The sequence below is a fragment of the Paroedura picta genome, chromosome 1, assembly GCF_049243985.1.
Source record: "Paroedura picta isolate Pp20150507F chromosome 1, Ppicta_v3.0, whole genome shotgun sequence".
In the NCBI taxonomy this organism is placed as follows: domain Eukaryota; kingdom Metazoa; phylum Chordata; class Lepidosauria; order Squamata; family Gekkonidae; genus Paroedura; species Paroedura picta.
The window spans coordinates 131,193,225-131,216,743 of NC_135369.1; the positions used below are offsets into that span (position 1 = coordinate 131,193,225).

Sequence of the window (23,519 nt, forward strand, 5' to 3'; positions counted from 1 at the left end):
CTCAGTACGAGTTGAGCTAAGGCTCTTGCAGTTTCACCTTCCTTTAGTTGTTAGTGTTGCTCCCCAACGCAGCGAGGCCACTCCACCGGCCGGGAGAAGGCTGGCCGGCCCACCCCCCACCCGAGGCTCTCTGGAGCCTTCTCCCGTCTGGCGGAGCAGCCTCGCCGTGTCTCTGACGAGGCGAGGCCGCTCCGCCATATTCCCTGGGCGGGTGAAGCAGCCAATGGGGAGCCGCGCTTCACGCGGCTCCCCATTGGCTGCTTGGGGCGGGATGGACACTCGGAGGGGCCAATCAGGAGCCGCTTTGCAGCTCCTGATTGGCCCCTCCGAGTTTTTATCCCAGACAGGGCTTGCCCTAACTCCTCCCACACAGCCCTTACTGCTTTATTCAGTCTATGGCACTCCACGCCACGGGGCTGTTTAAAGATGAGCCCATCAGAAACCCTCTATCTGTATCATGATCAACTTGCTCAGTGGAATGTGTGTGAAGTCTCCCGTCATTTGTGTGAAGTTTCAGAACTTCCCCCAAGGAAGGCTGTTGAAACACAGTAAGGATGAGTTTTTATGTATGTTTTACTATAAATAACTTTTGATATTAAAATTAATTGCATTTTTTGGATTTGCAAATTATGAAGACTCAGTGATTTCAGGGGGTGCGTAGCTGTCACTAACATACTGGTTATGCGATACTATGTGCTACTGGGACAGTTGTATCATGCTGGTTTTCATCTTTTTTACAAAGTCACATATTATATTGTCTCCGTGAATCGGTATTTCTTCTTCTATCGAGTCCTGATTTACTAAGGAATTATTGATTCAGCTATGTTGGTTTGAAGCAGCAGAACAAAGTTGGAGTCCAGTGGCACCTAAAAGACCAATAAAGTTTTATTCACAATATAAGCTTTTGTGTGCAAGTCCATTTCTTTGGATATTATGAAACAGAATTTCCTCAAACTTTACATTTGAATGTGTGTGTGTGTCAATTGCCCGGAAGGGCTAGCTAGAGTCAAGATCCATAAGTAACTGGCCGATAATAGCTGAGATTGGTTTAAGGCTGTTGTCAAGATCTGTGAATAGCAGTCAATCAGCATAAAAATACAAGAGTTAACAAACACACAAGAACAAGGCTTGAGTCCAGTGGCAATTTCAAGACCAACAAAGTTTAACTCTGATAACAAACAGGAACTGAGAGATATAGCATGTGCAGATGCACAACCCTTCCGTTACACTGAAACATTTCCTTAAATATAGGTGTGCTAGGAAGGACTAGTTAGAATAAAGATGCATAAGTAACTGGGCAGTTAGCACATACTAAACCTCTCAGTTCTTGTTTGTCCCCAGGGTAGGGCAGCTATGGCATGTGCCCTGGGCACCATTTGATGGGGAGCATCAGTGGGGAGGTGATGCATTAGCCAGGTATAACCCAACAATGGTCCTGCATTGGCCCTGGACCAGCCATCTTCTGTCTCCATGGCGAGGAGAAGCTGGGTACCTGGCTCTAAGTCTGTGGACCTCAGAGACCATGGCAGAGGCACCATTTCCACAGTTCCTTCTCCTTGATGCCAGGTGGCTTCAAAAGTCAACCCAAATGTGAGTACCACTCTGAAGTTCATTCCCCATTTCCCATGGGGATTCCTGTTGCTCTGGCTCCATGAAGGCCCCCTTTCTATTAGCCCCAGTCCTTGGGGTCTGCTGATCTCCTGCCCTGGGCTGAGCTGGGTTGGGGAGGCTGTTCTGGGTCTCCCCAGCCTGGCCCCAGTCGCAGTGGCTGGGGGCACCACAAAAAGAATTTTGGGGGTGTTAAAAATTATCCACCCTTGGCTTCAGATAGGCTAGGAACTCGGGTCCATTCCGCACAAGTTTAATGTTGCAGGAATGTGGCAAATTGTAATCGCTACTAATATGCAGTTATGCACGACTTCGTACACAATCTGCCACACTCCTGAAACAGTCCCGCTAAAAGCGCTTAGTTGTAGCGCTTCCAGGGAAATCCCAAAAGGTGGATTTACCTTCTGGAAAGCGCTACACTCTTGCAAGCAATCTGCAACACTAGCGAAAAAGACCTGTGCGTTAACATTGTTGCAATTTCAGCAAAGTCCCTCCCCCTGGCTTTCTCCTCTGAACTTCCGGCGAAGCGATCGCCATTTTTTTTTCTTGGAGCGAGTGGAGAGCAACAAACCGGCGAGCCTTCATTCACCCAGCGAGGCTTCTCCGGCTGCAGTCCCTCCACAGAGCTGCTTTAAAGCTCGCCTCAAGTCATCAAGCACAACACAGCCCCGCTTGCAAGTTCCCTTTATTTTCAGCCAAAAATCGCGCCCATGCATGGGGGGGGGATTTTTTTTCACTCGGGGGAGCATGGCAACAATGAATCAGCAGCTCACAGGCCAGCTGCCAGCTAGATGGCTCTCTACGTTAGGAAGAAGCAAGGAATCAAGGAATCAAGGCATATCCATTGCAATGTGTGTTTTTCTTTTTTTTTTTTTTAACTGTTCTTAAAGGCAAAGGGGCTTTTCCGGAGCATGGTAACAACCGCCCATTGGCTGCTCGCTTGATTGATGGCCAGGGGCGGGACAGAGCACGGCAAAAATTGCTTCCTTTCTAGCGATTTTTGCCAAGACTGGAAACCTGTGGGAAACGACTGAAACGCAACTGGATTCCACTACAAAGGCAGGTATGCGTTACACCGAATTCCACTATTTAAAATTCCATTTTTTCTTTCCGAAAGCAATTTGCCACATTGAACCTTGTGCGGAATGGGCCTCAGAGTTGGACTTTCTTGGGGTTGCCAATGAACTCAAACTTGGTTCTCCCATTTGTTTGGTAATTCTTGTATTTGCATGCTGATCTTGACAACTGCCTGAATCAAATCTCAGCTGCATTGGTTGCCAGTTCTGGCCCAGATCAAGTTCAAGGTTTTGGTTTGGCCTTCAAGGCCATCTGTGGCTTTGGCCCTGCCTATCTGAGGGACCACTTGCCTGCTTATGCCCCCCGCAAAACACTTTACTCTGTGGGCGCAACTCTTTTGAAAGTCCCTGGCCCTTAGGAAGTGTGCCTGGCCTCAACCAGGGTCAGGACTTTTTTGGTCCTGGCCCCGATATGGAGGAATGATCTCCCTAGAGAGGTAAGGGCCCTGATGGAGCTATTACAGTTCCGAAGGGCCTGTAAAATGGAGCTTTTCCACCAGATCTTTGGTTGAGGTCAGTGGTAGTACTAGGGCTATCATGGCCCCTCCTTGGGCTTAGTTGTGTTACATTTGCACCCCCCCCATCTTTAGGGTTGTCTACATGAGGGAGGTATTTTTAGGCCACCAATCTTTTGTGGTTGTAGGAGGCCAAGAGCCCAGGGTATATAATGGAGTTTTTATGTGGGGATTTTAGGGGGGGAGGGTTATGTGTAAGTCGCCGTGAGTCTTCGGGAAGCAGAGGGATATAAATCTAATGAATTATTATTATTGCCCAGTTACTTATATATCAACTCTAGCTAGGTCTTCCTGGCAATTAACCCCCACCCTCTCTCTCTATGTATAAGTAAGGGCTGAGGAAATTCTGTTTTGCTGTATCTGAAGAAGTGTGCAGACACACAGAAGCTCATACCTTGAATAACACTTTGTTGGTCTTAGAGTGCCATTGGACTCAAACAAGTTTGATTTTAATATACAATACAGAAAGGTACTTTTAAGTGCATCCCCCTTTTTGTTTCAAAGCCCTAATACAACATCATGGCTGAATATTGTGTTTCTGGAAAAGCTCCACATATAATCTCTCTTTATTAGGATTTAAGAAAAGCATTTGGCTTGTACTACAAACTATACAGTCTTGTATGCCAAACAACAAAGAAAGACAAGAGATAGGAGACATTTTCTTCAGATTAACAAATTTATAATTGCTTTAGCACGAGTCTAGTAAGACTACACAGGGCGCAAGATGAGTATACAATGGTAACAAAAGTATCATCAGAAAATGGCTTGCCTGATTAAGCAACCATTCTACTTTCTAGAAAGACTTCTGTTTGCTGAATGATGAAAGCAAATAGGAACTAGCAGATTTGCTTTTGAGTTTATTTAGCTATATGGAGCTGATGCACTTGCAGCAGAGGATCTGGTCCTGCTGAGTAAGAAACCCCTTTCCCACCAGAGAGCTAGAACATTTCCCACAGTTAAAGCAGTCACTGTGCCACTGGCGATCCTCAAAGGAGATAAATTTGGCTCCACCAAGAGCTGTATAGGGAAAACAGGATATAGTTAAGTATGTTTATGCACATCTTCCCAAAGATCACGATGGGCACTTCTTCTCTAATAAAGCAACATTTTCTCATTTCTTCTAGACAACATTCAAACTTTACATAAACACACACATGAATGCAATACTGAAGCAGAATTCCCCCCTAATTTAGGGCCGTTCCGCAGTCGTCCAAAATAGCACAATGGTTACTAATTGAAATTGCTACAGTTTTGCCATTATGCACAACGTCGTTGACAGTCTGCAACACTCCTGAAACCGATCCGCAAAAAGTGCTTTGTTGTAGCACTTTCAGGGAAATCCCAAAAAGTGGATTCACCCTCCGGAAAGCGCTACACTCCTGCAACCAATCTGCAACACTAGCGGGAAAGTTCTGTGCGTTACCATTGTTGCGATTTCTGCAAAGTCCCTCCCCCTGGCTCTCTCCTCTGATCTTCCGGCGAAGCGATCGCCATTTTTTTTCTCCAAGCGAGCGGAGATCAACGCACCGGCAAGCCTTCGTTTACCCAGTGAGGCTTCCCCGGCTGTAGTCCCTCTGTTTAAAGTCACCAAGCACAAGCATCGCATAGGCCCGTTTGCTGGTTTATTTTCACTTTATTTTTCACACTGTTTTTGGCCGAAAATCGCGCCCGTGAGGGGTGGGGGGATTTGTTTTTTTCACTCGGGGGGGGGGGGAGCGTGGCAACGATGAAACGGCAACTCAAACATCACCTGCTAGCTGGATGGGTCTCTCTGTTGCAACGAATCAACGCATATTTGTTGCAACGGGTGTGTTTTTTTTTTTAAAACCTTCCTTAAAGGGAAAGGGGCTGTTTGGGAGCATGATAACGGCCGCCTATTGGCTGCTTGACAGCCAGGGCGGGACACAGCTCAGCAATAGTGCTTCCTTTCTAGCGATTTTTGCCAAGACCGGAACCCTGTGGGAAACGATAGAAACGCAACTGGATTCCACTACAAAGGCAGGTATGCATAACGACGAATTCCACTATTTAAAATGGCGATTTTTCATTCAGCAAACAATTTGCTACATGGATCCCGGTGCGGAATGTATCTCAGTAATGGGCAGGCAAAACTTGAGCTCCAATGCTTAGCTGAGGTTCTCAGGGATGGAATATAGAGATGTTTCTGAATGGCATATTGTAATTGAATCATTTAAATGGATTAGAGAGTTTGATTGCATTTTATGATTTCTTGTAAGTGACCATGGCTTCAATCAAGGTAGATTAAGAAATCACGTATTAATGTAGTGTAGCAGTTAACTGTTCAACAGGGTGGACTACAGATCTAAAATATAATTAATATATGGCTAAGTCTGAAAAACATGTTCCTGTGGAGCCATAGTGAGTGCCCTATCAATGATTTATTAAATTTGCAGAGGATACTAAAGTGGGAGAGGTAGCAAACACAACTGAAGACAGAAACAGAATACAGGATGATCTTGATAGGCTCAAGAAATAGGCTAAAATGAATAAAATGAAATTCAATAGGGACAAATGTAAAGTTCTGCATTTATGTAGGAAAAACCAACTACACCAATATAGGATGGGGGAGACTTGTCTTGGCAGTAGCATGTGCGAAAAGGATCTAGGAGTCTTAGTAGACCACACATGAGTCAACAATGTGACTCGGTGGCTAAAAAGGCAAACGGGATTTGGAGCTGTCGTGTCCAGATCACGGAAGGTGATGGTACCGCTTTACTCTGCTCTGGTTCAGCCTCACTTGGAGTACTGTGTTCAGTTTGGGGCACCCCAGTTGAAGAGGGATGTAGACAAACTGGAGCATGTCCAGAGGAGGGCAACAAAGATGGTAAGGGGTTTGGAGACCAAGACGTATGAGGAAAGGTTGGCGGGAGCTTGGTCTGTTTAGCCTGGAGAGGAGACAACTGAGAGGGGATCTGATAACCATCTTCAAGTATTTAAAAGGGTGCCATATAGAGGATGGAGCAGAGTTTTTCACTTTTGCCCCAGAACCAATGAGATGAAATTAATGCAAAAGAAATTTCATCTAAGCATCAGGAAGAAGTTCTGTTTTCTCTGTGGAACAGGCTTCCTCAGGAGGTGGTGGGTTCTCCATCTTGGAAATTTTTATACAGATGCTGGATAGCCATCTGACGGAGAGGCTGATTCTGTGAAGGTTCAAGGGGGTGGCAGGTTACAGTGGATGAGCGATACGGTTGTGAGTGTCCTGCATAGTGCAGGGGGTTGGAATAGATGACCCGGAGGTCTCTTCCAACTCTATTATTCTATGATTCTGCCCATTTAAGAAACTTTGAAGTATATTGTGTGTGTATGTGTTGCACATGTAGGCCAGCATATATTCATGCACATGGGGACTCATTGTCTCGTTGTTTTTCTTAGGTGTCCCCTCCCCCAAATTACAAGTTTTTGAATTAATTGCCAATGTTTTTTCTCAGAGCTGGAGCAAAAGGGCATTCAATTTGTTTTTAAAGGATCAAGCTAATGGTCTCAAGTTCTTTTAAATAGTCTCTGAGTGTTCGCCAAACATTTAATTATAAACCCTTTAAACACAAATGTTGAATTGCAAAGCAGCTTTTCTTTTCCTGGCAAGATCAGTTGTTCCGCTCTGGGAATATTAAAGCTTCAAATGGAGGTTAAATTAATCAAGGCCTCTAGCATCAACACATAAAACACCTTCTATGTCCATCTTCCATCCACCCTAGATAAGACCTATAGTTATATTTTTTTCCAAATTAGAACTCCACAGAAATCATTTGGGTGCAAAGGTTTAATAGATTATACTCTGACCTCCCAATTATAATATTTCACATCGCAGTTTGCTTCTTTCCTGTATTTAGGATGTTTATATATTTATATTTTATAGCCTTCACTTTTTGCACAATTCAGTCGATGGACACAGAAAACTATCAACTGGTATCAAAACTGTCAAGTCCTATGCATGTTGTTGTTTCTTATTACAATGTTATCCAAAGAGCTCAGGATTAGGGTTTCTAGGTCCCCCCTGGCCACTTGCAGGGGGTGGAGGGTCAGGGTTTCTATAAATTCCTGGGATTTGGGAGTGGAGCCTGGGGTGGACAGGGGCCTTAGTGGGGTACAATGGCATAGAGACCACATTCCAAAGAAGCCATCTTTTCCAGAGGAACTCATCTCTGTAGTCTGAAGATGAGCTGTCATTCTGGGGGATCTACAGGTCTCACCTGGAGATTGGCATCCTTACACAGGATATACATGCATTTAATATACAGGATGGTGTTTTCCATACTTTCATCCTCTGTGAAGTCTGAGAGCTAAACACTTTTTAGGCATTGCACAGCCACACATACCAGGAGCCCCCCAGCAGGAGCTCACACTACCTGCAATGCTTCCAATAGATACAGCTGTCATTTCAAGTTCATTGGGCAACAGGCAGGTTTTCAGTGGAAAATCCGCAATGCTCTTTTCACAGAAAATGGCAACCATGCACTTTGGGAGCATTGGGCATCCCTGTGAGATGATTGCAACATCTGAAAGGCACAATAATGACTCATTTATGGCTGTTGAAGATTGAATAGGGCCTTCAAAGGCCTTCAAGCCAGCAGTTGATCTGCTACTCTCTATTATCATATCAACAGTAAAGAGAATTCAGCTACCGTTCAGGTACAGGACTGGATACTTCCTTGGCATAGTAGCCTTTTGCCCCACTGTTGGGATTAAATTAGGCTCATTAACTGCATGATACATACATTTATACAAGGAGCTAAAGCTTGGCCTTTTTTCTTTGTTCTTTCCAACACTTCACAATGAAAGGCTAATCAGTGCTGAATATTCAGTAAAGTATTTTAAACTGCTGTCAGTTCAATTTATCCACCCTAAGTATGTGTGGGGGAGTATATTATGCTAAAAATAATTTTAATGATCATGTGCTATAATGCTAAAATAAGAACCTGCGTGTATAAGTATGGAATCATAAGGTGAGTTATCATATTGCTTTGGTAGGTGATTCTACCATGCACTGACTATATTACAGCAATACTTGGAGTGTTCCATTGATTTGTATTTAAATATATGAACATGGCTTGCTATATTAAGATTGTTTACTCTGATAAGTAGCTATTTGCTTATTTGAGATGTCTTTGAAGGCAAACACCATTAAAATAAATGCATAACTTCAGTTCTCCAAAGTTAATTGCTTTATTGGTCAAACAGAACCTAAGTGCTCCTAATACAAAATTGTATTTGTGCTTTCAGCTGTGGCAGAAGGGTTGCCAGAACTATAGGGCTGAAGAGAGGAAACCAGCACAGTTGTATTAGAAATCCTGTGTTTTACACTAAGGAACTTAGTGACTGTATATCTTTATAATGTGCTGTACATGTCACAAATCCTAATGCTAAGGTATTCTAGATTTTCTTACCCCTATTGCTAGTGGGTGCCCTGCAATAGATGGCCCAGGCTTGATCTTGTCAGATCTCAGAACATATTCAGGGCTGACCCTGATTGGTCCTTGGATTGGAGACCACCAAGGAAGACCAGGGTTGCTATGCCAAAGAAGGCAATGGCAAACAAGTTTTGTTTGTCTCTTGCCTTGAAAACCCTGTAGGGTCATCATAAGTTGGCTGCAACTTGACAGTAGTTTCCTCTACTGATTTAGCTAAATTTAAAGGGTTTTGTTGTTGTTGTTGTTCCTTAGTTGTAGGTGCAACACTTAATCATCTCTCTGAGTCATCTTGTTCACACTTACCAAGTTTGGCAATCCACAAAGTCTACTGGGGGATATTATGCACTTACCATTTTTCACTGAAGTCAGTTTCCTGACCATTTTAAATTGCCCCCTTTAAAAATGGTCCCATTTATGCATGTGCACTGATACTGCACTTTTTTGTAGAAGGTTTATGCATTTGAAACAGTTACGATGGGAGGGTTATTTCCTCTGTTGTACTGGATGATCATTGGTCAGCTATGGTCAGCTGCAATGTTACCTGACACATGCTTCTGGCAGGGCCTCATGGAAATTGTACTTCATGAACATGGAGACTTCAACAAGAAATTTCTGCGGGGCATACAGACGTTTGAATGCCAATACTACCAACTTTCCCCCTCTGAGGTACAGTGTCCCTCTTACTGAGTGGATTGAAATGTGTCTGAGGAAATGAGAGAATGACTTTCTGCTGGCCTAATGTTGTAATAGCAGAGGTATGAAGGTCCATGCTGAACCAGTGGGACCTTGAGCTCCCATTGGTGGACAAGAGACTACAAACAGCAAGCATCTTTCCATTCATCCATTAGTGTATGATAGCACAGGAGAGAAAATACATGGTCACATTTATGCAATAAAAAAGGTGTCCCTGGAACTGACGTAAAGGAAAAAGTCATAGCAAAGCAAGTCTGCAATACTGCAAGGAAACAACATGGAAAATATGTGCTTGCTGCCATGAGGGATGAGTGCCATGAAGAATCAAAAATACAACAGTGGGGCTTGTATGGGGAAAATGGCGCCACATGCAGGAATCAGGTAAAAGCCGTGTTTTTTTGCGGAGTATTTGCAAAGTTTTCTCAAGTGCATAATACCACTAGGACTAATACAGTTGGGACTAGCTACACATTCCTCTGTTTGAAGTCAGATGCTCTTACTTGAATAGATTACAATGGACTGGGGGGAGTAAGGTATTCACAGGTATATATTTAGGGATAGGGTGAGCGAATAACTATTCTATTGGAAAGAGTGATAAAGTAAATAGCTTCAGTCACAAAGGGTCAAGAAAAGGTAAGGAGACAAGTAAGTTGGGCATCTGGGGGCAGCTGGCAAGAGCATGACAAGCACTAGCAGTAAAGCCTATTGTAGAAAAAAGACAACAGACTCTAGGCCATCCATGCTCCATTCAATACTCCCTCCCCCTCTGAACTTGCCAAGGTAGAGGGGGTGTTGAAAGGGACAGTAGGCCACTAACAAGTGATCATAATATCCATAGAGCTGTCATGATCAGATGTAATATGGGGATGGGCAGTCCATTTAAGTGCTCCCAGCCTTGGCCTGGAGGGTTTAAATGAAAAGGAACGACCCATAAATCAATATTGATTAAAAAGATCTTTCTTCTTAAGAATTCACATGTAGCTCTTCTGTTAGCTTCCTTATATGTTTCACCTGGAGTGTTTAAAGGCAGCCGGATACCCCTCATCACCAGAAGTGCAGCTCAGCTCCAGGCTATGGCTGCTTTGGAGGGGGAACTCAGAGGCAGTGTGCACATTTGAGACCCACCTTCAAATCTCAAGGAACATTTCCAGTACTGGGGTTGGCAACCTAAAGGTGGTATCTGGAGTTTTCTCTGAATCCCAGCTCCTCTCCAGACTCTAAAGAAAAGCAACAGGCAAAATAGCTGCTTTGGAATGGGGGCTCTGAGGCACTGTGCATCACCGAGGTTCAGGGTTGCCAGCCTCTAAGCAGGATCTGGGGAGTCCCTGGAATAAGAGCTCCTCTCCAGACTACAGTGATCACTTCCCCTGCAGAAAATGGCCACTTAGGAGCAGGGACCCTGTGGCATTGTCCCCCATGGAGGGTAAGGGTTGCCATCCTTCTGGTGGGCCCTGAGGATTCCCTGGAATGACTTTCCATAGGACAGAGATCAGTTCTCTTTTTAAAGGAATGCCAAGTAGGGGGAATTTGAGGCATTGCACGCCACTGAGGTTCAGGGAGGCTAGCCTCCAGTTGGGACCTGGGAATCCCCAAGAATTACAGCTCCTCTCCTGGCAGCAGAGTCTCATGGTGTTTAATCCTGCCACCAACACTTAATGCAGGGTTTGCATTGGTGTGGAAGAGCCAGCAGAAATGATGGGCACAGAGATGGAGTGGATTCCAGGGTGTGTGCAAGGGTGACTTTCCTGGAGCCATTTTGTCTGTGGCCAGGGAGCCAAGAGGGGCTCTCAGGAGGGAGGAATCAAAGAGCCTGGGAGCTACTGCACAGTTATTGTTTTATCTGAAGTCCCTATTAAATTGAAATGGACCTATTAAAATGCTTACAGTCAACAAAACTTGTGTAACCAAGTAGTTCATAGTCACCTGTAATGGGCTTGGAGCAGGCCACACACTTCTTTTCATAACATCTGCTGAAACATTCAAGACAGTAAGGATGCTCATCTTTTGAAACAAACCGTTGACCTGCAAGCTGCTGTTGGCATCCTGTACATACAAAGCATTCCTTGTGCCATGGCTGGTCACGATAGGTCACACCACCAGTAGTTATCACCTAATGGATGACAAATGAAAACATTACCAAGAACATGGATATCCAGATGCCTCAGGGAAGTGTAAAAGTTCAGAACAAAAAAGGGCCACAACCCCTCATTGTATATTAGCATTGCAGTAGGCATCAAATTATTCTCAAAAATAGATAGAAATTGGTTAGTTTCCTTTTAAAAAGAATGCAGAATCAAACTCTGGCAAAGAAGATTTACCCTTTAAATAATTTGCACATGTTCAGAAGCACTGTCCTGTGCTTCTATTGAAGTAATTTGTCAGGTACAATGTCTTGAGCCAGCTTGGCGAGCCAGCTTGGTGTAGTGGTTAAGAGCAGTGGCTTCTAATCCGGTGAGCTTCTAATCCCCCTCCTCTTCATGCAGCCAGCTGGGTGACCTTGGGCCAGTCACAGCTGTGTTAGAACTGTTCTCACAGAGCAATTCTGTCAGAGCTCTCTCAGCCCCACCTAACTCTGGGGAGAGGAAGGGAAGGCAATTGTAAGCCTCTTTGACACTCCTTCAGGTGGTGAAAAGTGGGATTTAAAAAAACAACTCTTCTTCCTGGAATTGCTCTTTGGTGTTACAAACAACTTTCATTTAAAAAGAAGCAGTGAAACTTCATTTTGCATCTCTGACTACCTGCTACTTCAAAACAGGTGACCTACATCCCAAATTTAGGCAAGAAAGGAAGATAAGCTGAAGTCAAGAAGGGAATAAAATGTTTGCACTGCAAGTTAGGGATTTGATCCAGAGGTGCTCTAATGCACATGTAGGACTCCTCGGGATGTTTGCTGACCCCTCCAAGGAAGACTGTTTTGGTTCATCTGGAGTACCTCCAATAGTTATTTATTTGTTTGTTTTAAAGTGACAGGGAAGGTATCAAGTGGTTCATCTCCACAACAACCCTGTCCATCCTCCAAAGCAGCCATTTCCGCCTGGGGAGCTGATCTTTATAGTCTGGAGATGAGCTGTAATTCCAGGAGATCTCCAGACCCCACCTGCAGGTTGGCTACCCATCGGTTTGAGTTATTTCCTTGTGGTTTGGAAGTGGGGCCTCAAAACAGTACAATGCCTCCATCCTCCAAAACAGCCATTTTTGCCTGCATAGCTGATCTTTAAATTCTAGAGATGGGCAGCGATAACAGAGACAATGGTAGAGGCATCCCTTACCAGCAACAGTTTATTTTGTATAAGGCTGTCTCGAGTTCCACAAGGGTGAAAGGCAGCCAATGCACGTCATGCCATGGAGTTCTGGTCTTGCTGCATAGTATCTAAGCCTCGATGAACATCAGTTACCACTTGACTAAGGAGTCATCGGTACTCACCTTCACTAAATAACTATTTGGAAATCAGTCCCTCACACACATTCCTATAATTTCTTGGCAGGTACTGTTTTGGTACAGGAGGCTGGCCTATCACAATTCCATCCCCTCCCCAGAAGTGTGAACTGTTTTCCCACAAAAACTAACAGAATTGGCTCAGAGTCTGCTGTCATGAGCTATAAAGAAAAACCATAACACCACATCATTTCCCTCAGGGACGGTAGTACAGTGATAAGTGCTTTTTTAAAATCTCAGTAAAACTCAAAAGTGCTCTATTTTGGTGCAATACTCACCATAGACTATAATTTATATGTGGCTGAAAACATGCCTAATCCCTTTCTGGATCAGGTGCCTAGAAGAATACTCTTAGGGGTAAGAAGTCAGAACCCTCTGGTATCCCAGAAAGTACACTCAAGGATCCTGAAATATGAAGCACATTCCTAAATTCATAGTGCTGTGACAGCATTGATCTAGTACGTATCCTGTGGTGTATATGGGAGAACTGATTTCTAGCATCCTTCCTCTCTGGTCACCACTGATGATCAGCACCGGCAGAGCTGAATCAGGATTCTATAAGAGCAGACAAATCCATTGAAATGTTTTAGGTCTCCCTTCCTACCCTGCTTATTTGCATTTGGTTTATTACCTGCTTGCAGGAGTAACAACACTGAGCAAATTGCTTCTCAAAGCAAGGTACACAATAATTGTCATTGTCTTTGGTAATCAAAGGCTTTGTTCCTAGTGGTTGCCGACAATGTTGGCAAACAAAACAAGCTTCATGCCAACAATTCCCTTTAAACTCCATTTTACGAGAACCTGCAAAAGCAAACACAAAACCACTTTGATTACTGACCAGTTGCGTTTGTTTTTTTAAAGATGCATCATCCACTAAAGAGCTATACAATTAGGAAGTTCTTTCTTCATAATTCAGTATTTAGTACAGCATTATAAGCCTTTGTTCAGCAAAGCAAGTGCATTGGAAGATTCCTCAGGCAAATTTTGTTAAATGTTATCAAAAATACCACAGGTTTTATCACTTAGTAATATATGGGGGTTTCTTTTGCTTGCTATATTTACTTCAACAAATTCCTTCCTGGTACAGACGCCATAAATCTTGTGACTCTTAGGTTATAAGCTTTTCCTGTTTATTAAGAATTTATTTTGAGGAGTTTCTTATTGCTAGCACTCCTACATATTTTGGTAATACATTTTCCAGCATACATTTCCATTTCTTGCTTGTGGGGTTAACTGAAAACATTTTAACAGCTAAATCTAAACATATTAAAAGATAGTCGAAATAGCATAGACCTGCTTTGTGGACAATGTGATAACTAGTGATCCCACAGACACTAATTATGAGCTCCAAACCATACGTACCCAACCACATTGCAGAGAACACATTTAAGAAAGTGTGTGGTATAGTGGTTAGACTATAGCATGAGACCCCCCCATCTTGTTGACCCCAAATTTAGGAATTTTGAGAATGCATAAAATGGAATTTGAGCCAGTCACTAAATTATAGCAGGTTGCCAGTTAAGCATCGCCCAGTGCTAGAAACTGCTGTTTCTGAAAGGGTGCTATCTGCAAACATGATGCTTCTTGGGTTCTTCTGAAGTATCTTCTTCTCTAGTGAAGAGGAAGAAATCCAGGCTGTTTATTTAGATTATGGAAGAAGCTAATGGGTACTAGGAAATTTGTTGATGAGTACCATTAGTCCCATGAGTGCCACACTGGACTAGACTATTCCTATTCCCATGAAGCTCAGGTGGCCCTCTTACACTCACTTTTCATACAAAACACTAAAAGAGACAGGTACCTGTGTTGGTCCATAGCAAAATCTGAATATAAAATTTATGTTATACTTTTTATTAAGACCAACCATAATAACACTACTACATCATGCAAGTGCTTGAATTTCTAGAATTGGATGTTATCCAAAATAAACGTAAGGACCTAATCTTTCAAGTGGCCATGGTGTTAAGGCCTCTCTCTACAGCATCAGATGTTTCTGTCTTTAATGGCCACAGGGTGTGGCTAGCTGGTTGTTTTAAGGATAAAACAGAATAAGAGTTATGAATGCTGCCCTGACCTTCTTGAGAGAATGGGGGTTTACTAATGCAATGTGAAATAAAATAAATGGCTAATATGGAGTGGGGGTGGGGGGAATGGGAGAGAAGAATGGCTTTCCCCAGAAAATGTTCGGTTTGATGGCAAATGGCAAACTCATCCCCAAAGGACTGCACATTTCTTATCCTAGAAGAATTCATCTAAAAGGTCTCTTGGACTTTCCTTGTCATCTTACCAGGCATGATGGTCCTCTTGCAATGGAAGCATTTTGATGAATACTCCTTAGAATAACATTCTGTGCACAGCAAGCGGTCATCTTTGGCAGCAAAAGGCTTTTCCACCAAAGACTGATTGCACTTGGCACACTTGAAGCATGCTTCATGCCAGTGGCAGCCTTTATAAGACAGACCCTTTGAGACAGTAAACACACGTTAATAAAAAGCATTTGTTTCCTTTAAAAATGCAGGGAGATAAAATCAATATAGAAGACATCATGAGCCACTGGTGCAGACTGACTGTCAAAGATGACCTCAGAGATGGCTGAAAGGGATATTGTGTAGCTGGCCCTGTTATGATAACAGCTTTAGAACGGGCTGTTTTCCTACTCGTTCCCAGTGATCCTGTACCACAGAAAGTTGTAAATCTATAGGATCCTCTACAGAGATAGGAACCTGGGTATAGTCTGCAGGCACTGTGATGCAAATTGCCTTGAATTAAATGAAGAAAGGCAGCCTATGAACACATTAAGATGCCTTATATGGATGAGCATGAACCAGCATGGTTCATGGCACACCTGGCTTGTAAGCAATGAGCTTTTAGGTGCCAAATGGTTTGGTTCAGGTGGCTTGTGATGTGCTAGAATGGGCCTTGTGCAAGCTAGAGACACCAAACTCATGGGAGAGCTCTGGTTGACTCACCTCTACCTGACCTACATGTTTGATGACAATTAGATCTACAAGGTCTGAGTGATGACCCACCAAGGAAAGTGCTTTCTGGGAAAATGATAGGTGCAAGTTCAGGAGATTCAGGAGTGTACAGTATAGATCCTCTAGAAAACAGAAACATAAAATTTACAGGTGTTTTCCCCCTGATGATCCTCCAATTCTGCCCCCATGTTGGTTTGAAGTTTGGTAAACATTTTAATTGAGCAGAGGCAATCTGTCTGGAAATGTATCCATTCATGAACCACCATGAACTGCTTGAAAGTTCCTGGAAAGTTTGTGGTGATTGACCTACCACTAATATCAGTTCAGAAACCACAAGCCAGCCAAAATTAATCATGAACTTTAGTTTGTAGTCAGTTTGTGCCCATCCCTAACACCTTATGCTAAGTTAGATTTCCTTTCTTTCTAGCACAGTATTAACTTATTTGACTAGCAGTGGCTCTGTAGTATTTCTGACTTTCCCAACCCTTACCTAATCCAATTTAACACCATTTAATTGAGGATGTCAGTGATTGAACCTGGTACTTCCTCTGAGAAAGTATGTGCTTTACCACTAGAGCCACATTCTCTCCCTGCATATAATGTAATATATGAATGGTCTGTGGCCTTCAGATTTTTTAGCTGCCGTCAATGAACCTAGGTAACAAGGCCAGCCCCCCTCCAGCTAATACAACTGTTGCCACAAGGCAAAACTGCACTTTCTCCCAAATGTGATAGTCACAAAGACAGCCCTTTTCTGGCTTCTCCTAAGATTAATTGGTTTCTACCTGAGGAGCTCAAAATTAAATGATGGGGAAAGGCCAAACTGTTTGGTATTATCTCCACCCAAGAGCCACAGGAACCACACATGGGAAGTAAAGTACACTCATAAGCAAAGGTATTCTAGTCTAAGTACATTGGTTTCGGGGCACTTAGACTGGAGTAACTCTGCATAGGACTGGTTTAGGTGAAAGGAAAAGGCAGGCACTCGATCTGCTACCATGTCCCATTGTGGTACACACCGTACTGATGTGAATTTTCTCTGAATGAAGGGGAAAAAACCCAAAGGGTTGTTTAGTTTTTTTGTCTCTGTTTACAAAATGATAAGCAAGAAAGTACAAGGAGATAAAGAAGAAATGAAGTTGTCATTTAGTAAATAATTTTTTTTATCAGGACACATCTTTTTTGAGACATCTTGCTCATAAAAGATATTCTTACATTAAAATGATAAACATTTTGTTTCTAGGGTGACACCTCTTGAATCATGTAGTATAGTTGTTAACAGTGGAAGCCATTTGTTTTACAGACCAATGCAAGTCATTTTTCACTGGTGATTTGTCAGAGTTATTTATTTTAAAGTTTTCCTTGATCTTATCAGTTGTATTAAACCAAGGATAGAAAGTGCTGTGATCTCTATAAACAGAATGGTTAAAAACCTGCTCACTTGTTGCTTTTTATCAGATATTAAAGAAGCTAAGACATTCAACTGAGGTTAATGCAGCACCTGAAGGTCTTTCTTTATAAGAGGATGCTGAATTCAAGTGATGGATGAAAGCCATCCTATTGGGTCTCAAGGGAAGCTCCCATTTCTTTCTAGAAGATACTATACAGTTCACAAACTGGGTTTTGAAAAAATTTGTCTCAACACAAAATCTACAAATTATTTTGGATTGGGGGTGTCTATGTAGTCCTCTTCCCCAAGTCTTCCAGCTTGTGTATCAGTGTTTCAGCCCTTGTTATCTCAACAAGTTTGTCATTAGACCTTCACTCTACCTTCACTTCAGCAAGATTTAATGCTGGGAAAGGTGTGCGTGTTTTCCTTATGAGTGTATGATGGACAGCACTGAGTCAAAGTCAATTTAAGCAACAGTCAGGATAACTCCTAAGTAGTACCGAAGGCAGATAATCCTGCAAAGGTTAACTCTTTTTGCCCTTCTGGCCAGAAAGTGAGCATAGCTTCATGAATCACAGGTATTCATCAAAGCAGGTTAATGCTCGTTTTTGAATTGAAAATGTCAAGGTGTCGTATGTTAAGGCAGCCTTTGTCAACCTTTTGGCCATGGAGGAGCCCCTGAAATAATTTTTCTTGCTTTGAGGAGCCCCAAAAGTGATGTCAGCTGGCCATGCCTCCCTGCCATACCCCTGAAGTGCCATCACCACCTACACCGACCTTATGTTCCCCTTCCCCCGCCTTTAATACTACTATGGCAGCTCTGCTTTGTGTAGGCTGGAAAGAAAGGCAAGAGCTGAGAAGACAGTCTGGACCCTCCATAACATGCCACAACTGACTCCCTTTGACCTTTACACCCATGGACTACCCATCAAGCCCTCTGGGCAGAGGCGGCCACAGCAGGAACTGGAGTTCAGAAGTCCAAGGGAGGTAAGGAAATGAGGGGAAGCCTCCTGCTAGCACTGTCTTGACTAGGGCTGAATCTGCACTTACTTTGTTTATTCCTGTTGAATTCAGATCGATTTGAGCTCGGGTCTTTCTTATTACTTTCCCCCGACTTGAAACAGAAAGTGCTCTGCACCATTCAGGGAGCTGAGAGAGGGGAGGGCAGAGGATTTCTCCTCCTTTGAAAGCCGGCGGAGAAGCAGCACGAGGGCTCTTTCTCTAACAAGCGCGGGGGAGGGAGCTGGGGAGCCAGCCAGCCAGCCAGCCTCTCAGAGAAGAGGCAAATCTCTGCTGGTTCTGAAGCACAGATTCCAGAGGGAAACAAATAAAAAATAAATCTTGGGAGGAAAGTTTCGCAACCAGGAAGCATTTGAATTAACGCCCCGACCAAGCAGGACTTTTGTACAATGTTACAGGCTTTGCAGCAAGTTAGTTTGGGAAAAAGCAGAGAGATGCACCTTTAGTCATGTGAATTTTAAAATATTGTGGGTTAAAAGCACTCCAAGAAATCACAAGGAAAAGGTATGGTCACTCCGGATCAATCATGTTTGTTGCAGAGAGAAATTTTAAATTGGAAAAAATCAAAATGGAAATTACATTCTATGTAGATGGCAGGGACTGAATCGACCTGGGATTGGAATAAAAGCTCCATGCAGCTTATACCAGCTCCCTCCCTCCTTCCATAGCTTCACCACAAGACTGGCTGCTCGCAATGCTGAGAGGAGAGTGGAAGAAAAGGAGGAGGCAGGGCCCTACCAGTGCAGCTGTTACAGGCCAGCCTTGTTCTGAGTGTTGCTGCCTCTATCTCTCTCCCTCCTCAGCCAGCCTCCCCATCTGAAGCCAGGAAGTCACTGACTTTTAAGATAGGAAAGTCCTCCAAGCATGAAGGTTAACAGGCAGGCTCAAGGAGGACTGGGGTGGGGAGAGACAGGGGGCAGTTTAAGCTGGGAGTAAGCATGCAGTTTCTGCTCCCTTCTAGGTGAAGAAACCACAAGAGAACTGTCACACTTGTAAGGGTTGAGGGGAAGCAATTGAAGTAACTGGTTTCCTAGCTTGTGGTCCGGTCCATTAAGGTAGGATGGAAAAGGTCACAGACTCCTATGGGGTCTGCGGACCCTTGGTTGGGAAGCACTGTGTTGAGGTGTTAAATATACGTAAAAGGGTATTAATTGAAGATAGGTCTATGTGGGTACTGGCCATGATACCTAAAGGGAACATTCATGTTCCGAGGCAGTAAACCTCTGAATACCAGAGCTAGGAGGCAACATCAGGGGAAGGTCTCAACCTCTATGTCCTGTTGCTAAACTTCCAGAATAAGTGGTTGGCCACTGTGTGAGACAGGATGCTGGAATAGGTGGACCACTGCTCTGATCCAGCATGGATCTTCTTATACTCTTATGCTAATAATGAATTGCTTCCTTTCTACTTAAAGGTCCATCTTTCTACTTAAAGGTCCAACAGCTGTTAACAGTCTAATCCTCCTTGAACTTGTCCAATCCCCTTTTAAAACCATCCAAGTTTGTATGACCTTTGCAAGATCTTATGGCAATGAATTTAGCTAATGAATCATGTCCAAACCCAGCAGGAGTTTGTGTTCATATGTTTAATGTGTTTCATATATTTTATGTTTTTTTTTAAAAAAATGATATGCTTTTTTAATGTTTGAAAGAGTTCAGTGTTTGATGCCTTGGGGATCCTGAAAGATGTAGAAAGGGAACATAGAAATGTTTTAATTTTTTTTAAAGGCAATCCACTTTACCCAACAGACATATCCACAGGAAATGCAACAACATTATCTTGCCCAGTAATGAATGGTCTTTCCAGCCCTTAGATTGCCAACTTCCAAGAGGGGCATGAAGTTCTCTTGGAATTACAATTGATTTATTGACTATACCCTGGAGGAAACAGCAGTGCTGAAGAATGGATTCTAAAGAATGGCATCTCTGTTGAGCTCTCTTCTACCCCAAACTACCCCATCCCCAGGCACCACCCCTAAATATCCTGGCATTTTCCAAGGTGGAGTTGGCAACCATATGAATTAATCCCCAATTGCCCTTAATCAGTTTAAGTATTTTATCAGTGTTGAAAATACCTGGACATTTCTTTCTTCTGTCCAAGCTATGACCCATTAATCTCTAGTACTAACCTTGGAATGACATTCAATGGGCTTCTTACATTCCTCACAGATGTTAGCAAACAGGCTATCATAGCACCGAACACAGTAGGCATTCTCTTCTTTCATGGCATATTGCCTTCCACAAAGGGAGCCCATACAGTGATGACAATTAGGATAAACACTGGCCATCTGAAGCTCTTCTCAGTATTTCTATTTTTAAAAAGGAGAACATACACATGTTTATTTATTTATTTATTTGGTTATTTATTATTTAAACTTGTATACCACCATTTGCCAGGAGGTCTCACGGCGGTTCACAATAAAACATTAAAATCACAATGAAACCCCATAAGTTCCCATTATATGATAGGCAATAATAACAGCAATGGCATTCTAATCCTATAACCCTCACCTGTTCAGTCAGAGTTCATAACGTTGGTCTCATGAGAGAGGGAGCTGGCCGATGGATTTAAGGCATCCAAGATGGAACTCGGGCTTTGCCCTGGCCTCAACCGTACGCCTGGCGGAAGAGCTCCATCTTGCAGGCCCTGCGGAAAGCTGGTAATTCCGGCACAAACAAACACACATGCCAAGGATTTCACCTGAGATGCTTTGAAATGTTCAATATTCCTATATTCCTAAATTCTAGAACCTGTTATTGCAGCTAGATATTAGAGATGCCTGTCTCCAGGTGGGGTCTGAAGAGCTCCCACTGTTAAAACTGATCGCCAGAGACTGGAGTTCCTGCAGGAAATGGCTGCTCTGGAGGGTGGACTCTATGGCATTATACCATCCTCCCCAAACCCGGCTCTCTTCAAGCTCCACTGCCAAAATTGGGTATTTCCCAAATTAGAATGGGCAATCCTAGTAGGCAAGCTGGTTAATGACATAATATTCTCAACAGGAATTTATAATGAAAACAGCAAGTACACAGATCACAAGTTGTTTCTCACCAGCTCTGGATTAGACCTCACTTTTCTATTCTCTCAGTAGTAGAACAGCTCCTGCAAAGCTGGGACTTTTCTGGAGAAAAAGTCAAGGAAATAAGGACTAGAATGAGAAGGGGAATTGAGTGAAAACAGCCCACTGCCATAATTTGGCTGCACGTCTATTGTAGCATGTCTATTATTAGAAAGGTCCTCCTCAATCACCATGCAAGAGGTATAATGAGCAAATGGCCTCTTCATAACTCTCTTAGTACAGTAATCTACATTTTAATTCTAAAAACAGTTCTGTGAATAATTTCCTAGGGGCCAACATCAACATTATGAGAATTGGTGCAGCACAAACAATGGTCTGCAAGGTATAAATAATTTAATTCTATTAATCTCTACATAGCAATTTAGCATGTATTGTGCACAATTCTTTTTATAATTGTGAGTTATAGTGCAATAAGAAGGCAAAAAACAGCAGCAATTTGTTGTTGATTCTGGCAACAGTTGATGCTTTCTAAAAAGTTGTTTTGGGGGATCTATTGTCCTATCTTTTAGACTAAATGGCTTTCAAACTTATTATATTACATAGTAAAAATCTGCAGCTGGCAGGTCTCTGGGTTATGTCCCTTGAAGGATGGCAACTGCCCTCCCACTCCATTCCTGGTTGCCAGTCTAGAGGTAAAGCGCCACCCTGTTCAGTGACCTCTCTAGGAGACCACTGATAGGGGGCAGGGATCTGAGATCTGGGCTCACTTGTTTCTCAAAGTGGCTAACCAGAAGAAATAATTCCTGTCCAGGGTTTCAGGCAGAAGCACATCTTACTTGTTCATCTGCAACTTTGGCCTGTAGGTATGAGAAAAAGATATTGGGATAAGCATCCAGTTTGTAATATAACTGATATATCTTCTGAGGTTCATGGGCAAGTTATTTTGGTCCGGTTATTTGCCCACTAGACTAGAAAGATTTTTCTAAAATTAGAACATGGTTCCTGAGAATAAGGGAAAACAGAAGTCACAGAGTTCCCAGTGAAATCAGCCATGAAACATCTGCTAGATGAATTGAATTCCTCAGTAATGTCATTGCACTGATAATGCTAACTGGATGGGGTTTAATTAGGGATTTCAAGAGCTGCCATCCAAGAAAAAGTATAATTCCAATAGTTTTATATTATTTATATATTTCTGATATTAGGTAGCATTATAAGAACTAAGTGCAAAAGGAAGAAACAGGATATTGAAATTATTCTGTAAAGGTCAGATATTTTAGACCATATTTTTGCATGGTTCCTGATTTCTCCATGCGATGGATCATGGCCATTACATACCAAAGAAAGTTATTTACATTGCCTGAACATTTATTTCAGTGTTTTCCTTGGTTTTTTTCCCTAATAGTGCTGCCCCTGCCCCTCCCCCGGCCCCCAATCTTCATGTCTCTTCCTCTTTTGCACCCTTAGATCTTCTGGTCTTTGAAACTGAGAGGTGCAGACAAATCTGTTTTACTATCAAGACAGGGTCTCTTAATGTATTTCTCCAAGTGCTTCTCCAGCAGTGCAGTAGCTTGAACACCTGAATGCTTCAGGGAAACAGTAATCATGAAGAAGAAGAGTTGGTTCTTATATCAAGGATCTTTCCCCCCTGACTCTCAAAATCCACCCATGGCCATGAGGAATGCAGGATAGGCTCTCAACCTACTAATAAGATTTCCTTGATAACTCAGTCAAGAACTTAGGAAGGGCTATCAGCCCAACCTCTGGGCATTGTCAGCTTGTCTGAGCTACACTTACAACATCAATTAATCCTATATGCCATCTGTCACATCTCCTTTCCCATTATATTTTATGGTACCTCTAAAAACAAAAGGTTTAAAATGTCCTTTGCCAAACTCCAGGTGGCGCCTGAAGATTTCCCAAATTACAACTGATTTTCAGAATATGGAGGTTAAAAAAAAGCCCCCTGGAGAAAATAGCAGCTTGGAAGGGTAGATTCTGCAGCTGAGATTCCCCTTTCCCCAAACACTCCCCATTCCTCACACCCAAACTTCCAGGAATTTCCCAACAGTAGCATTGGCAGCCCTACTGTCCTATAACACACCAGATCATGAGGTTTTCAGATTCTATAGCCACATCAAAGTGCAACCCAAATTTCATAAATAGGCAGCTAGATTTCACAGCATCAGTGCCACAGTGGATCACAATTCTGCACTAATTTTGAGAAATAGCAGTGCTTTCCCATTAAGGGATAAATCTAGTTGCATACTAAGTGTATGTCAAGCTCCATCAATGGCTCCTCCTTATCAAGGCAGAGTATGCTTTATCCTTCCCCATTCTGCTTCTCTTTCC

The 23,519-nt window shown here is 42.9% G+C and overlaps 1 protein-coding gene across 4 annotated transcripts in view; it reads right to left on the reverse strand.

Annotated features, from left to right (window-relative positions):
- Window positions 1–416: 416 nt before the first annotated feature.
- FHL5 (four and a half LIM domains 5) overlaps window positions 417–23,519 on the reverse strand; it is a 33,757-nt gene continuing 10,654 nt past the window's right edge. For 2 of the 4 annotated variants that reach the window (XM_077303902.1, XM_077303922.1), the window contains exons 2-7: window positions 21,200–21,269; window positions 20,277–20,456; window positions 15,048–15,222; window positions 13,392–13,561; window positions 11,248–11,434; window positions 417–4,216 (exon numbers count right to left, since the gene is read on the reverse strand). In XM_077303902.1, the coding sequence (XP_077160017.1) occupies window positions 4,065–4,216; window positions 11,248–11,434; window positions 13,392–13,561; window positions 15,048–15,222; window positions 20,277–20,435 (843 nt within the window). In that variant the 5' untranslated portion in view covers window positions 20,436–20,456; window positions 21,200–21,269 and the 3' untranslated portion in view covers window positions 417–4,064. Of the gene's footprint in view, window positions 4,217–11,247; window positions 11,435–13,391; window positions 13,562–15,047; window positions 15,223–20,276; window positions 20,457–20,658; window positions 20,805–21,199; window positions 21,270–23,519 lie in introns of all 4 variants that reach the window. The other 2 variants (XM_077303911.1, XM_077303932.1) reach the window with 2 other exon arrangements.